This window comes from Mustelus asterias, chromosome 8 (assembly GCF_964213995.1).
Source record: "Mustelus asterias chromosome 8, sMusAst1.hap1.1, whole genome shotgun sequence".
In the NCBI taxonomy this organism is placed as follows: domain Eukaryota; kingdom Metazoa; phylum Chordata; class Chondrichthyes; order Carcharhiniformes; family Triakidae; genus Mustelus; species Mustelus asterias.
In genome coordinates this window covers 139,170,973-139,186,994 of record NC_135808.1, presented here as the reverse complement: position 1 = coordinate 139,186,994, position 16,022 = coordinate 139,170,973, and the positions used below count along the sequence as shown (strand labels likewise).

The following is a 16,022-nucleotide window of genomic DNA, read 5'->3' as shown; positions in this document are numbered from 1 at the left end:
GTCCCTTCCTTCCCCTCTCTCTGACCCACTCGAAGTCTCAATCAGTTCTCTGTGCCGATTGGATATAAAATCACCAATGCCGTTTTCCCACCTGACTGCACCTTGATTTTAAACTTCTCGTCCCTGTTTTCAGGTTGTTTCCTGCTCTCTGCCCCCTCCCCATGTCTGTAATGTCCCCGACTCCCACAATCCTCCGAGGTCTCTACACAAACCGCATTTCAGCTGTGACATCCAACACACGTCACTCCGCCATTGGCGGTCTTGCCTTCAGCTGCTGGGGCCCCAAGCTCTGGAACTCCTTCCCGAAACCTCCCCCCTCCAGCCCTCCCTCCTTCCACCCCTCCATCTCTCCCTCCTCCGCCCCTCCATCCCTCCCCCCTCCACACCTCCCTCTATCTCTCCCCCCTCCACCCCTCCCTCCATCCCTCCCCCCCTCCATCTCTCCCCCCTCCGTCCCTCAAACCGACATCATCGACCAGGATTTTCTCTCCAATCCTGCTCTGTGCCTGGGGAGTTCCGTGGATGTTAATTACATTTGTGGTGCTAGTTAAATGCACCTTGTTGTTGATGAATATTCTTCCAGACAAAGTTTCAGCCACAATCAGGTTGTTGTTGTACTTACCTTTGATCCGGGCTCCCCCGGCATTCCCCGGGCTCCATCCGCACCGGAACGACCCTGGAAAGGGAAAAAGACCATCGGAAAATATCAGTGTGAGGAAGACTGCAGGAGTTAAAACAGCACAGGAGAGGGACCAGGAACAAGGAACAAGGAATGGGAACAGGAAACCGGGAAAAGGAATGGAAAACTGGGAATGGGAACAGGAATTAAACATTTGGAACTCAATAAGGAATTGGGATTAGTGAGTGGAGATCAGGAAATGGAAACAAGTGTAACTCTCCCTGAGGAAATGAGAATTCTCTGAGTTTATCTGACCAATAGATCGATTATTGGCACCAGTTTAAGACATTTGCCATTTCAGAGTTTTCCAAAAAAAAAGAAAAAATGAAAACAAGTGAAGAGGAGAATGGGAATCTGCTCCAGACTTACCCTCTTCCCCGGCTTTCCGGGTGCTCCCAGAACTCCCTGAATTCCTCGAGGACCCTGAATCACAGAGGGGTCAGAGTGAAAGTCACACACAGTCACAGTCACATCGAGAAACACAAACTTCCGGCTTCGAGACAAACTTCACTCCTTCCGAAACAGGAAGATAGCCAAAACCCAGAATGATGTCACACAGAAGGAGGCTATTCAGCACATCGCACCTGTGCCAACGCTTTGAAAGAGTTATCCAATAATTCCCACTGCCCTGGCTCTTTCCCAATGCCTGAGTTTTCCCTTTTCCAGTATCTCTCCAATTCCCTTTTGAAAGTTATGATTGAATCTGCTTCCGCCACCCTTTCAGGCAGCACATTCCAGATCCCAATTCACTGTGTCAGATCGGAATTTGGGAACAGGAGTAGGCCATTCAGCCCCTCGGGCCCACTCTGCTATTTCAGATGATCGTTGATCTTCTACCTCCGCACCATCTTGCCGCACCATCCCCATATCCTTTAAAGTTGTAGATATCCAGAAATCTATCGACCTCGGCTTTGAACATACTCCATAACTGAGGATCTACAAGCCTCTGGAGTGGAGAATTCCAAACATTCCCACCCTTTGAGTGAAGGAATTCCTCTCCATCTCTCTCCTCAATGACTTGTCCCTTATTCTGAGATTGTGCCCCTGGTTCCTGACTCCCCCAGCCAGGGGGCAACATCCTTCCTGTATCTACACTTCACTGAGATAGAAACATAGAAAAACTACAGCACAAACAGGCCCTTTGGCCCCACAAGTTGTGCCGAACACATCCCTACCTTCTAGACCTACCTATAACCCGCCATCCTATTACGCTCCATGTACTCATCCAGGAGTCTCTTAAAAGACCCTATTGAGTTCACCTCCACCACCACTGACGGCAGCCGATTCCACTCACCCACCACCCTCTGTGTGAAAAACTTACCCCTAACATCTCCCCTGTACCTACCCCCCAGCACCCTAAACCTGTGTCCTCTCGTAGCAGCCATTTCCACCCTGGAAAAAGCCTCTGAGAGTCCACCCGATCTATGCCTCTCAACATCTTATACACCTCTATTAGGTCTCCTCTCATCCTTCGTCTCTCCAAGGAGAAAAGACCGAGCTCCCTCAGCCTATCCTCATAAGGCATGCCACTCAATCCAGGCAACATCCTTGTAAATCTCCTCTGCACCCTTTCAATCTTTTCCATATCCTTCCTACAGTGAGGCGACCAGAACTGAGCACAGTACTCCAAGTGGGGTCTGACGAGGGTCTTATACAGCTGCATCATTATCCCCGGACTCCTAAACTCAATCCCTCGATTGATAAAGGCCAGCACACCATATGCCTTCTTAACCACCTCCTCCACCTGCGGGGCTGATTTCAGAGTCCTATGGTCCCGGACCCCAAGGTCCTTCTGATCCTCGACAGAACTAAGAGTCTTTCCCTTTATATTGTACTCCTTCATCCTATTTGACCTACCAAATGGACCACGACGCATTTATCTGGGTTGAAGTCCATCTGCCACTTGTCCGCCCAGCCTTGCATCCTATCTATGTCCCTCAGTAACTTCTGACATCCCTCCAGACTATCCACAACCCCACCAACCTTTTTGTCGTCAGCAAACTTACCAACCCATCCCTCTGCTTCCTCATCCAGGTCATTTATGAAAATGACAAACAGCAAAGGTCCCAGAACAGATCCCTTGGGCACACCACTGGTGACCAACCTCCATTTAGAAAAAGACCCATCTATACCCACTCTCTGCCTCCTCTGGGCAAGCCAGTTCTGGATCCACCGGGCAGCAACCCCTTGGATCCCATGCCCTCTCACTTTTTCTAGAAGCCTTGCATGGGGGACCTTATCGAACGCCTTGCTAAAATCCATGTAAACCACATCTACCGCCTTCCTTTCGTCAATGTGTTTAGTCACATTTTCGAAGAACTCCACCAGGCTCGTAAGGCACGATCTGCCTTTGATAAAGCCATTGTGAGTATTCTTGAGCATACTAAACCTCTCTAAATGCTCATATATCCTGTCCCTCAGGATCTTCTCCATCAGTTTACCAACCACTGAGGTTAGACTCACCGGTCGGTAATTACCTGGCCTATCCCTATTCCCCTTCTTGAAAATAGGAACCACATCCGCAATCCTCCAATCATCTGGCACCTCTCCCGTCTCCATCGACGACGCAACGATCATCGCCAGAGGCTCTGCAATCTCTTCCCTCGCCTCCCACAGTAACCTGGGGTACATCCCATCCGGACCCGGCGACTTATCTATCTTGATGCCATTCAAAGATTCCAGCACAACCTCCTTAAAGTCCACATACTCAATCCTTTCAGTCCACCGCACGCCCGCAGTACATCCACCCAGGTCCTTCTCCTCTGTGAAAACCGAGGCAAAATACTCATTAAGCACCCCTGCCATTTCTACTGGTTCCGTATAGACTTTCCCGCCTTCACCTTTTATAGGCCCTATTCCGTCACATCTCATCCTTTTACTCTTCACATATTTGTAGAACGCCTTAGGGTTCTCCTTAATCCTACCTGCCAGGGCCTTCTCGTGACCCCTTCTGGCTCTCCTAATTTCCTTCTTTAGTCCCTTCCTACAAGCCGTATACTCTTCTAAATCCCTATCTTCGCCAATGAGATCACCTCTCATTTTTCTAAACTCTGGAGAGTCCAGGCCCCATCTCCTCCATCTCTCCTCACGGCATAAGACCATAAGACCATAAGACATAGGAGCGGAAGTAAGGCCATTCGGCCCATCGAGTCCACTCCACCATTCAATCATGGTTGATTTCAACTCCATTTACCCGCTCTCTCCCCATAGCCCTTAATTCCTCGAGAAATCAAGAATTTATCAATTTCTGTCTTGAAGACGCTCAACGTCTCGGCCTCCACAGCCCTCTGTGGCAATGAATTCCACAGACCCACCACTCTCTGGCTGAAGAAATTTCTCCTCATCTCTGTTCTAAAGTGACTCCCTTTTATTCTAAGGCTGTGCCCCCGCGTCCTAGTCTCCCCTGCAAATGGAAACAACTTCCCTACGTCCATCCTATCTAAGCCGTTCATTATCTTGTAAGTTTCTATTAGATCTCCCCTCAACCTCCTAAACTTTCACTGTCGCACCATCCTACAATCGGTCTGGTGAACCTGGGCTGAGCTCCCTCTCTGGCCGGTATCTCCTTCCTTGGGTAGGGTGACCAAAACTGTCCACACTGCTCCAGGTGCGAACTCACCGAGGTGCTATACAACCGCAGCAAGATTTCCCTATTCCTGTACTCAAATTCTCTTGCAATAAAGGCTAACATAGTATTTTCCTTTCTAATTACTTGCTGCACCTGAGGTTTAGCACTGCTACCTCAGAGCGCCAGGGACCCGGGTTCAATTCCCTGCTTGGGTCAATGACTGTGCGGAGTCTGTACATTCTCCCCGTGTCTGCGTGGGTTTCCTCTGGGTGCTCCGGTTTCCTCCCACAGTCCGAAAGACGTGCTGGTTGGGGTGCATTGGCCATGCTAAATTCTCCCTCAGTGTACCCGAACAGGCACTGGAGTGTGGCGACTAGGAGATTTTCACAGTAACTTTATTGCAGTGTTAATGTAAGCCTTACTTGTGACACTAATAAATAAATTTTAAATTTAACTTCTTTGTTACCTTTTTGTGGCAGATTAACAAGGTGACGCAACTCTCATCAATGAGCTGGATGAAGGGACGGAGTAGATTGTAAATACGTTTGCTGATGATAAAAGGTAGATCAAATCGTGACGGTAGAGCTGGGATTGTACCAGGGTGGTGCCAGGGTGGAGCTGGGGTATTGCCAGGGTGGTGCCAGTGTGGTGCCAGTGTACTGCCAGGATAGTGCCAGTGTGGAGCCAGGGTAGTGCCAGTGTGGAGCCGGGTAGTGCCAGTGTGGTGCCAGTGTACTGCCAGGATAGTGCCAGTGTGGTGCCAGTGTGGAGCCGGGTAGTGCCAGTGTGGTGCCAGTGTGGAGCCAGGGTTGGGGGGGCTGCAGGATGCACATTGGTGAAGATTGTTTCCTGTTTGTGGGCAAGCCGCTGGGGCAGCTTTTAAAAATGACGCCTGGATTATTGGGTGCCTGATTTGCTGACAGGATGGACAAATCAGAGGCCGCCCTGCCAGCGATACATCGTGCAACCCCTGACTGCAAGTTATTCTTTCAAAGTCCCGGACTCTTTGGTGGAGAAAGCTGCCACTGCCTTTGGTGACTTCACTGCCAAATTTCCTGCCCCATATCGACCTTTACCGATATTGGAAACAATCCCCGCCAAAGATTCTGCAAAGGGACAGAGATAATAGACAAAAAAAAACAAAATGGGGCGGCACAGTAGCACAGTGGTTAGCACTGCTGCTTCACAGCTCCAGGGACCTGGGTTCGATTCCCGGTTTGGGTCACTGTCTGTGTGGAGTTTGCACATTCTCCTCGTGTCTGCTTGGGTTTCCTCCGGGTGCTCCGGTTTCCTCCCACAGTCCAAAGATATGCGGGTTAGGTTGATTGGCCAGGTTAAAAAAAAATTGCCCCTTAGAGTCCTGGGATGTGTAGGTTAGAGGGATTAGCGGGTAAAATATGTGGGGGTAGGGCCTGGGTGGGATTGCGGTCGGTGCAGACTCGATGGGCCGAATGGCCTCCTTCTGCACTGTAGGGTTTCTATGATTCTATGAGGTGGAAATAATGTGGGAAACTGTGAACTTGTCCACATTGGCAGGAAGGATAAAAAAGTGGCAGATTGATTAAATGGCGAGAGATTGTCGAACTCTGCGGTGCAGAGGGATCTGGGTGTCACGGTGCATCAATCAGGAAAAGGAGTTGTCTTGTGAGGAAATGTTGAGCAGCATGGGCTGATCCTGATTGGAGTTTGGAAGAATAAGAGGTGAACTTATTGAAATGTAAAAGATTCTGAGGTACAGAACAGGGCCGCTGCTGAGAGGATGTTCATGAGAGAGACTAACACAAGTCAAAACGAGTAGTTTCAAAAGAAATGGATCCCATAAAGGACAAGAAGACGAGGATGAATGTCTTCTCTCAGGTGCACGGAGCAGTGCAGACTGAGCTGGACAGGTTTTGAATTTGTACGGGAATCCAGGGTTATGGGGGAAGGCAGAAAAGTGGAGTTAAAGACCAGAATCTAATCAGCTGTGATTCTATCGAATGGCAGCACAGGTTCAAAGGGCCAACGGCCTACTGCTCCTACTTCTGATAATCTTGCGCCCTTATATAGATAATGTTGGACTAATTTAACTGAAATTTTGATGCACCTCACCCAGGCCCTTCCCTCCACGCTATCCCCGTAACCCTGCACATTCAAACGGCCAATCCATCTAACCAGCATGTCTTTCAGACTGTGGGAGGAAACCGGAGGACCTGGAGGAAACCCACCTAGATACGGGGAGAATGTGCAGACTCCACACAGACAGACAGTGACCCATGGCCGGAATTGAACCCAGGTCCCTGGCGCTGTGAGACAACAATGCTAACCACTGTCCACCCAAGGTGGGGATGAGGGGATTGGAGAAGCTGGGCTTGTCCTTCTTTGAGCAAAGTAGGTTGAGGGGGGATTTGATAGGGGTGGACAAGATCGTGACAGGATTAGATGATGAATAGCTGTTCCATTTGGCTGATGGAGCAAGGTTGGGGGACAGAGAGTTAAGGTTTTGGGCGAGAGATACATGGGTGAGAGGGAGAACATTTTCACACAGTGAACTGACTGCCAATGAGGGAAGAGGAAGGGGAGAGGATTCAGACTGGAGGGAAATCTATTTTTTGTTACAAAGATAGACACAGGTGCGGGATTGACAGAAATGCTTGATGCAGAGTATGCATGTGCTTGATGGGCTGAATGGCCTTCACTTAACCAATGGCTTAATGACTCTAGGAAAACTCTTCCTGATTTTGAGCTCCTCTATTAAATCTCCTCTGAACCTTCTCTGCTCCAAGGAGAACAATCCCAGCTTCTCCAGTCTCTCCACATTCACTGAAGTCCCCCATAAGAACTAGGAGCAGGAGTAGGCCATCTGGCCCCTCGAGCCTGCTCCGCCATTCAATAAGATAAAGAACAAAGAACAGTACAGCACAGGAAACAGGCCCTTCGGCCCTCCAAGCCTGTGCCGCTCATTGGTCCAACTCGACCATTCGTTTGTATCCCTTCATTCCCAGGCTGCTCATGTGACTATCCAGGTAAGTCTTAAACGATGTCAGCCTGTCTGCCTCCACCACCCTACTTGGCAGCGCATTCCAGGCCCCCACCACCCTCTGTGTAAAAAACATCCCTCTAATATCTGAGTTATACTTCGCCCCTCTCACCTTGAGCCCGTGACCCCTCGTGATCGTCACTTCTGATCTGGGAAAAAGCTTCCCACCGTTCACCCTATCTATCCCCTTCATAATCTTGTACACCTCTATTAGATCTCCCCTCATTCTCCATCTTTCCAGGGAGAACAAACCCAGTTGACCCAATCTCTCCTCATAGCTAAGACCCTCCATACCAGGCAACATCCTGGTAAACCTTCTCTGCACTCTCTCGAACACCTCCACGTCATTCTGGTAGTGCGGCGACCAGAACTGGACGCAGTACTCCAAATGTGGCCTAACCAGCGTTCTATACAGCTGCAGCATCAGACTCCAGCTTTTATACTCGATACCCTGTCCTATAAAGGCAAGCATACCATGTGCCTTCTTCACCACCTTCTCCACCTGTGTTGCCACCTTCAAGGATTTGTGGACTTGCACACCTAGGTCCCTCTGTGTTTCTATACTCTTGATGGCTCTGCCATTTATTGTATAACTCCTCCCTACATTATTTCTTCCAAAATGCATCACTTCGCATTTATCCGGATTAAATTCCATCTGCCACCTCTCCGCCCAATTTTCCAGCCTATCTATATCCTGCTGTATTGCCCGACAATGCTCATCGCTATCTGCAAGTCCAGCCATCTTCGTGTCATCCGCAAGCTTGCTGATAACACCAGTCACACCTTCTTCCAAATCATTTATATATATCACAAATATCAGAGGTCCCAGAACAGAGCCCTGCGGAACACCACTGGTCACAGACCTCCAGCCGGAAAATGACGCTTCGACCGCTACCCTCTGTCTCCTATGGCCAAGCCAGTTCTCCACCCATCCAGCCACTTCTCCTTGTATCCCATGAGCCTGAACCTTCTTAACCAACCTGCCATGTGGGACTTTGTCAAATGCCTTATGGAAATCCATATAGATGACATCCATGGCCCTTCATGGCTGATCTTTCCGTGGACTCAGCTCCACTTACCCGCCCGCTCACCATAACCCTTAATTCCTTTACTGTTCAAAAATTTATCTATCCTTGCCTTAAAAACATTCAATGAGGTAGCCTCAACTGCTTCATTGGGCAGGGAATTCCACAGATTCACAACCCTTTGTGTGAAGAAGTTCCTCCTCAACTCAGTCCTAAATCTGCTCCCCCTTATTTTGAGGCTATGCCCCCTAGTTCTAGTTTCACCCACCAGTGGAAACAACTTCCCTGCTTCTATCTTATCTATTCCCTTCATAATCTTATATGTTTCTATAAGATCTCTCCTCATTCTTCTGAATTCCAATGAGTATAGCCCCAGTCTACTCAGTCTCTCCTCATAAGCCAACCCTCTCAACTCTGAAATCAACCTAGTGAATATCCTCTGCACCCCCTCCAGTGCCAGTATATCCTTTCTCAAGTCAGGAGACCAAAACTGTACACAGTAATCCAGGTGTGGCCTCACCAGCACCTTATACAGCTGCAACATAACCTCGCTGTTTTTAAACTCCATCCCTCTAGCAATGAAGGACAAAATTCCATTTGCCTTCTTAATTACCTGCTGCACCTGCAAACCAACTCCTTGAGATTCCTGCACAAGGACACCCAGGTCCCTCTGCACAGCAGCATGCTGCAATTTTTTACCATTTAAATAATAGTCCATTTTGCTGTTATTCCTACCAAAATGGATGACCTCACATTTACTAACATTGTACTCCATCTGCCAGACCCTCGCCCACTCACTTAGACTATCTATATCCCTTTGCAGACTTTCAGCGTCCTCTGTACTCTTTGCTCTTCCACCCATCTTAGTGTCATCTGTGAATTTTGACACACCACACTTGGTCCCCAACTCCAAATCATCTCTGTAAATCGTAAATAATTGCAGTCCCAACACTGATCCCTGAGGCACACTACTAGTCACTGATCGCCAACCAGAAAAACACCCATTTACCCCTACTCTTTGCTTTCTGTTAGTTAACCAATCCTCTATCCATGCTAATACATTACCCATAACACCGTGCACCTTTATCTTATGTAGCAGTCTTTAGTGCGGCACCTTGTCAAATGCCTTCTGGAAATCCAGATACACCACATCCACAGGTTCCCCATTGTCCACTGCACATGTAATGTTCTCAAAGAATTCCACCAAATTAGTCAAACATGACCTGCCCTTCATGAACCCATGCTGCATCTTCCCAATGGGACAATTTATATCCAAATGTCTCGCTATTTCTTCCTTGATGATAGATTCAAGCATTTTCCCTGCTGCAGAAGTTAAGCTAACCGGCCTATAGTTACCTGCCTTTTGTCTACCTCCTTTTTAAACAGTGGCTTCACATTTGCTGTTTTCCAATCTGTGGGAACCACCCCAGAGTCCAGCGAATTGTGGTAAATTACCACTAGTGCATTTGCTATTTCTCCCGCCATCTCTTTTAGTCCCCTGGGATGCATTCCATCAGGACCAGGAGACTTGTCTACCTTTAGCCCCATTCACTTGCCTAACACGACCTCTTTCGTGATAATGATAGTTTCTAGGTCCTCACCTGCCATAGCCTTCCTGTCATCAATTTTTGGCATGTTATTTGTGTCTTCCACTGTGAAGACCGACACAAAATACCTGTTCAATGCCTCAGCCATTTTCTCATTTCCAGTTATTACATCCCTGGGAACATTCTGGTAAATCTCCTCTGCACCCTCTCCAAGGTCCAGAACTGGACACTATTCTCCAGCTGGGGTCGACCCAGTGATTTATAAAGACTTAATTTCCTTCCTTTTGCGCTCTCTGCCTGAAACAATAAAACCAGCTCTTCCCTCCATGGTGGGGCTCGTACTTGGGAGGTGCCCCAGATGATGCAGTAGGAGACCACCCCTAACCCCCAACCCACCCACCACCCCCACCCCTTGCCACTCCTTGGCAACCCCCACCCCCCACCAGCCACCACCACCCCCAACCTAATCCCCAACCTTCCATCCCCCACCCCCCAAACCCCCACCACCACCCACCACCCCCACCCCAATTCCCAACCTTCCATTCCCCCACCCCCCCAGATCTCCGGGTCTCTGGCCGTTGGGTCCTTTCGGAAACCAGACCGTTGAGGTTCCATCATCTTGTCTCGTTCTTCAATCCAAAGCTTCGCATTTCAATATCTGAAATTGTTCTTTGGAAACATGCCCAGGTTTCACTCAGAGCAGCTGCTGACATTAGGAAAGCACAGGGAAGTCAGACATTGTGTCATTACCTGTGGCCCCTCATCACCTTCTTCACCTTTCAGTCCCATGCCACCAGGAATTCCCTATCACACAAGAGAAAGGGATTAGACAGAGAGCCACTATAGAGATTACAGATTGTCCTGAGGTTAATACTGGAGGCAACTTGATCACACATTCAATCCCGCCTCCACATTGAGAATAACCTCCATCGTGTTGTGTGGCACTATCACCGCGCTAAATGGGACAGACTTCGAACAGATCCAGCAACTCAAAACTGAGCATCCATGAGGCGCTGTGAGCCATCAACAGCAGCAGAATTGCACTCCAGCACAATCTGCAACCTCATGGCCGGACGTATCCCCCACTCAACCATTACCATCAAACCAGGGGATCAACCCTGGTTCAATGGAGAGTGCAGGAGGGAATGCCAGGAGCAGCACCGGGCATACCTAAAAATGAGGTGTCACCCTGGTGAAACTACAACACAGGATTACTTGCATGCCAAATGACAAAACAGCAAGTGATAGACAGAGCTACGCAATCCCACAACCAACAGATCAGATCTAAGCTCTACAGTCCTTCCACATCCAGTTGCAAATGGTGGTGGACAATTAAACAACTCACTGGAGGAGGAGGCTCCACAAATATCCCCATCCTCAATGATGGAGGAGCCCAGCACATCAGTGTGAAAGATGAGGCTGAAGCATTCGCAACAATCTTCAGCCAGGAGTGCTGAGTGGATGATCCATCTCCGCCTCCTCCAGTGGTCCCCAGAATCTCAGACGTCAGTCTCCAGCCAATTCGATTCACTCCACGTGACATCAAGAAATGGTTGGAAGCGCTGGATACTGCAAAGGCAATGGGCCCTGATAACATCCCGGCAATTGTACTTGTTACTACGCGGAGGCTGATCGCCTTTTGAGAAGCCGCGCCAAATTCCCCAAAGAGGAACACCTCGCTTCATAATCTGTTCAAACTGTTTGGGAAGGTGTGAACTGTTCTTCATTCACATTTAGAGGTTCATTAACAGAAATACCCAACACTCGCTTTCAGTGAATAATTAACAAGTTATTTGTTTAACCAACCGGGAACTTTTAACTAAACAAGTAACATACCGATTAAAGTAAGGTTCCACTGGAATGCTGTTCAAATAAATACAAGGTCCATTCATTCAGAAAAAAAACAGAATTTAGGCACTCTGAAAAAAATATACAAACAGGTTTTGTGCTTTGGAAAAGCCTTTGGAATTCCAGCCATTCTGCTGTCTGTAAGCTATTTCTGAGTTGGTACCCTTTGTTAGATGGAGAGTTCTCTTCAGAGATGTTTTGGTGAGCTGGCAGGGAGCTGCTCTTTCCCTCTCTCGGTGTTGAGAGGTGGCAGCGCTTCAGATGAACTGCAGGCAGGCAGTTGAGTTCCTCTTTATAACTGTGATGACCTCATCAACTTTCCTACACCAGGATTGGTCTGATGTTGTCAACAACAGCAAATTCAAATTTGTTAGGTTCCTCTTCGCTGAGTGCCTTCTTTAAACTGATAGGCTGCTGAATTCAAAATTCAAAAGCCTGCAAAGCCTGTTACCAAGGCAACCCTGATGCTTGGTCCTCGTTACAAATGTTGCAGTCTGTGCACCCTGTGTGCACCTGCATTTTAAACATCCAAGCACTGACACAAAGCCAGCTTTTAAAGAGACCACACTTCACAAACTCAACTTCGCAACATAGAACATAGAACATAGAACAGTACAGCACAGAACAGGCCCTTCGGCCCACGATGTTGTGCCGAGCTTTATCTGAAACCAAGATCAAGCTATCCCACTCCCTATCATCCTGGTGTGCTCCATGTGCCTATCCAATAACCGCTTAAATGTTTCTAAAGTGTCTGACTCCACTATCACTGCAGGCAGTCCATTCCACACCCCAACCACTCTCTGCGTAAAGAACCTACCTCTGATATCCGTCCTGTATCTCCCACCACGAACCCTATAGTTATGCCCCCTTGTAATAGCTCCATCCACCCGAGGAAATAGTCTTTGAACGTTCACTCTATCTATCCCCTTCATCATTTTATACACCTCTATTAAGTCTCCCCTCAGCCTCCTCCGCTCCAGAGAGAACAGCCCTAGCTCCCTCAACCTTTCCTCATATGACCTACCCTCCAAACCAGGCAGCATCCTGGTAAATCTCCTCTGCACTCTTTCCAGCGCTTCCACATCCTTCTTATAGTGAGGTGACCAGAACTGCACACAATATTCCAAATGTGGTCTCACCAAGGTCCTGTACAGTTGCAGCATAACCCCACGGCTCTTAAACTCCAACCCCCTGTTAATAAAAGCTAACACACTATAGGCCTTCTTCACAGCTCTATCCACTTGACTGGCAACTTTTAGAGATCTGTGGATATGGACCCCAAGATCTCTCTGTTCCTCCACAGTCTTCAGAACCCTACCTCTGACCCTGTAATCCACATTTAAATTTGTCCTACCAAAATGAATCACCTCACATTTATCAGGGTTAAACTCCATTTGCCATTTTTCAGCCCAGCTTTGCATCCTATCTATGTCTCTTTGCAGCCTACAACAGCCCTCCACCTCATCCACTACTCCACCAATCTTGGTGTCATCAGCAAATTTACTGATCCACCCTTCAGCCCCCTCCTCTAAGTCATTAATAAAAATCACAAAGAGCAGAGGACCAAGCACTGATCCCTGCGGCACACCGCTAGCAACCTGCCTCCAATCCGAAAATTTTCCATCGACCACCACCCTCTGTCTTCGATCAGACAGCCAGTTACCTATCCAATCGGCCAACTTTCCCTCTATCCCACACCTCCTCACTTTCATCATAAGCCGACCATGGGGGACCTTATCAAACGCCTTACTAAAATCCATGTATATGACATCAACTGCCCTACCTTCATCAACACACTTAGTTACCTCCTCAAAAAATTCTATCAAATTTGTGAGGCACGACTTTCCCTTCACGAATCCGTGCTGACTATCTCGGATTAATCCGCATCTTTCTAAATGGTCGTAAATCCCATCCCTCAGGACCCTTTCCATCAATTTACCAACCACCGAAGTAAGACTAACCGGTCTATAATTACCAGGGTCATTTCTATTCCCTTTCTTAAACAGAGGAACAACATTCGCCATTCTCCAGTCCTCTGGCACCATCCCCGTGGACAGCGAGGACCCAAAGATCAATGCCAAAGGCTCTGCAATCTCATCCCTTGCCTCCCACAGAATCCTAGGATACATTTCATCAGGCCCAGGGGATTTATCAACCTTCAGTTTATTCAAAACTGCCAAGACATCCTCCCTCCGAACATCTATTTCCTCTGAAGACTTGTGCTCCAGAACTTGCTGCTCCCCTAGCCAAGCTCTTCCAGTGCAGCTACAACACTGGCATCTACCCAACAATGTGGAAAATTGCCCAGGTATGTCCTGTACACAGAAAGCAGGACAAATCCAACCCGACCAATTACCACCCAATCAGTCTACTCTTGATCAGTAAAGTGATGGAAGGGGTCATCGACAGCGCTATCAAGCAGCACCTGCTCAGCAATAACCTGCTCAGTGACGCCCAGTCTGGGTTTCGCCAGGGTCACTCAGCTCCTGACCTCATTACAACCTTGGTTCAAACATGGGCCAAAGAGCTGAATTCTAGAGGTGAGGTGAGAGTGACAGCCCTTGACATCAAGGCCGCATTTGACCGAGTGTGGCATCAAGGAGCCCCAGAAACTGGAATCTTAAGCACATAAGAACTAAGAGCAGAAGTCGGCCATTTGTCCCCTCGCACCTGCTCCGCCATTCAATGGGAATCAGGGGGAAAGCTGGTTGGAGTATTAAGTGGCACATCGGAAGATGGTTGTAGTGATTGGATGTCAATCACCTCAGTTCCAGGACATCACTGCAGGAGTTCCTCAGGGTGGTGTCCAAGGTTAGTCAAGTTCAGCTTTCCCGATTGTTGTCTACTCTTTGCATTTTCTGGATGTTTCTGTTACATTTACGAGTAAAGATTTCCTCATCTTTCCTGCTGCTGATTTTAAGCTAATTGGCTGACAGTTCTCTGGCTTCTTCTACCTCCTTTTTCAAACATAAGAATCACATGTCTCTGCCAATCCTTTTTTAAAAATATTCATTCATGGGATACGGGCGTCAGTGGCTTGGCCAGTGTTTGATGCCCATCGCTAACTGTCCTGTTCTAATGCATTTCATATTGTCATATCAATAAATCAGGACTGTGCAGACCAAACCTTTATTATTTTCTGTAATTTTAAAATAGACTTTGGCTGAACCCATCATGATGCCTGTTAGAACTCCATGACCACAGGATTGGTTAGATCTGTTATCTGGAAGCTACCAGCAGAGTTACAATAATCTGGCAAAGTTGAGTTCAACTCTGAGTCTGGCAGTGTGAACAAAACATCTGAGCGTGATGGAATCCCTCGCCCCACTGTCAGGACATCATCATCACACAATCAGGCGTTGAAACTTATTATTCCCGCAGAGTTGTTAACAAACCCATCTCACACCTGGGACTATCCAGTCAATTTCAAAAGGGAAGCATTGGGGGGGACAATGAACATCATTTGCATCTTGATAAGCTTACCCCTCTGGCGGAGTCAGAGCCTCGGCCAAGATAATGGCTTCCTGACACAAACCCTCAACATGGATGGTAACTCTTTGAAAAGTTAATGGCTGGGACGTTATCAGTCCTGAAACCAAAGCCCGAATCAGACAGTAGATAAACATCCTCTTTGAAATCATTGTGGGGAAAGAAGGTCACATGACCCAAACAGCTATTTTGAAATCTCTATGTTTCTTTGGGACTGGAGATACCCTCAGTTTGCTGATGTCACTCTGATTGGAAAGGACTCCAGCCTCTTCCAGCTCAGCAAGCGGCCGGACCCAACCTCTCGCCTCCTCAGAGCCAGTCTGATTGTAAAAGTCTCTGACTCTCGCTTGCTGAGTGGTCCAAGCACAGGAATTGTGCTGCATCCTCATTCATTTCTGTGTTCCTGTCTCCAGCCAGGAAATGAACTTCAGAATGAAGCAACGCCTTCTGGACTGACGTTTTTTTGATTTTGGATCAATGAGCAGGTGATTGCTGAGCAGGTGCTGCTTGATAGCGCTGTCGATGACCCCTTCCATCACTTTACGGATCGAGAGTAGACTGATTGGGCAGTAATTGGCCGGGTTGGATTTGTCCTGCTTTTTGTGTACAGGACGTACCCGGGCAATTTTCCACATTGTTGGGTAGATGCCAGTGTTGTAACTGTACCGGAAGAGCTTGGCTCGGGGAGCGGCAAGTTCTGGAGCACAGGTCTTCAGTACTATTGCCGGAATGTTATCAGGGCCCATTGCCTTTGCAGCATCCAGTGCCATCAGCCGTTTCTTGATATCACGTGGAGTGAATCAAATTGGCTGGAGACTGGCATCTGAGATGCTGGGACCACTGGAGG

The 16,022-nt window shown here is 48.1% G+C and overlaps 1 protein-coding gene across 1 annotated transcript in view; it reads right to left on the bottom strand.

Annotated features, from left to right (window-relative positions):
* The window catches only part of LOC144497798 (collagen alpha-1(XI) chain-like), a 494,895-nt gene that overhangs the window by 218,837 nt on the left and 260,036 nt on the right, over window positions 1-16,022 (bottom strand). The window contains exons 15-17 of the mRNA XM_078219235.1: window positions 10,589-10,642; window positions 1,049-1,102; window positions 623-676 (exon numbers count right to left, since the gene is read on the bottom strand). Of these exons, the coding sequence (XP_078075361.1) occupies window positions 623-676; window positions 1,049-1,102; window positions 10,589-10,642 (162 nt within the window). The remainder of the gene's footprint in view (window positions 1-622; window positions 677-1,048; window positions 1,103-10,588; window positions 10,643-16,022) is intronic.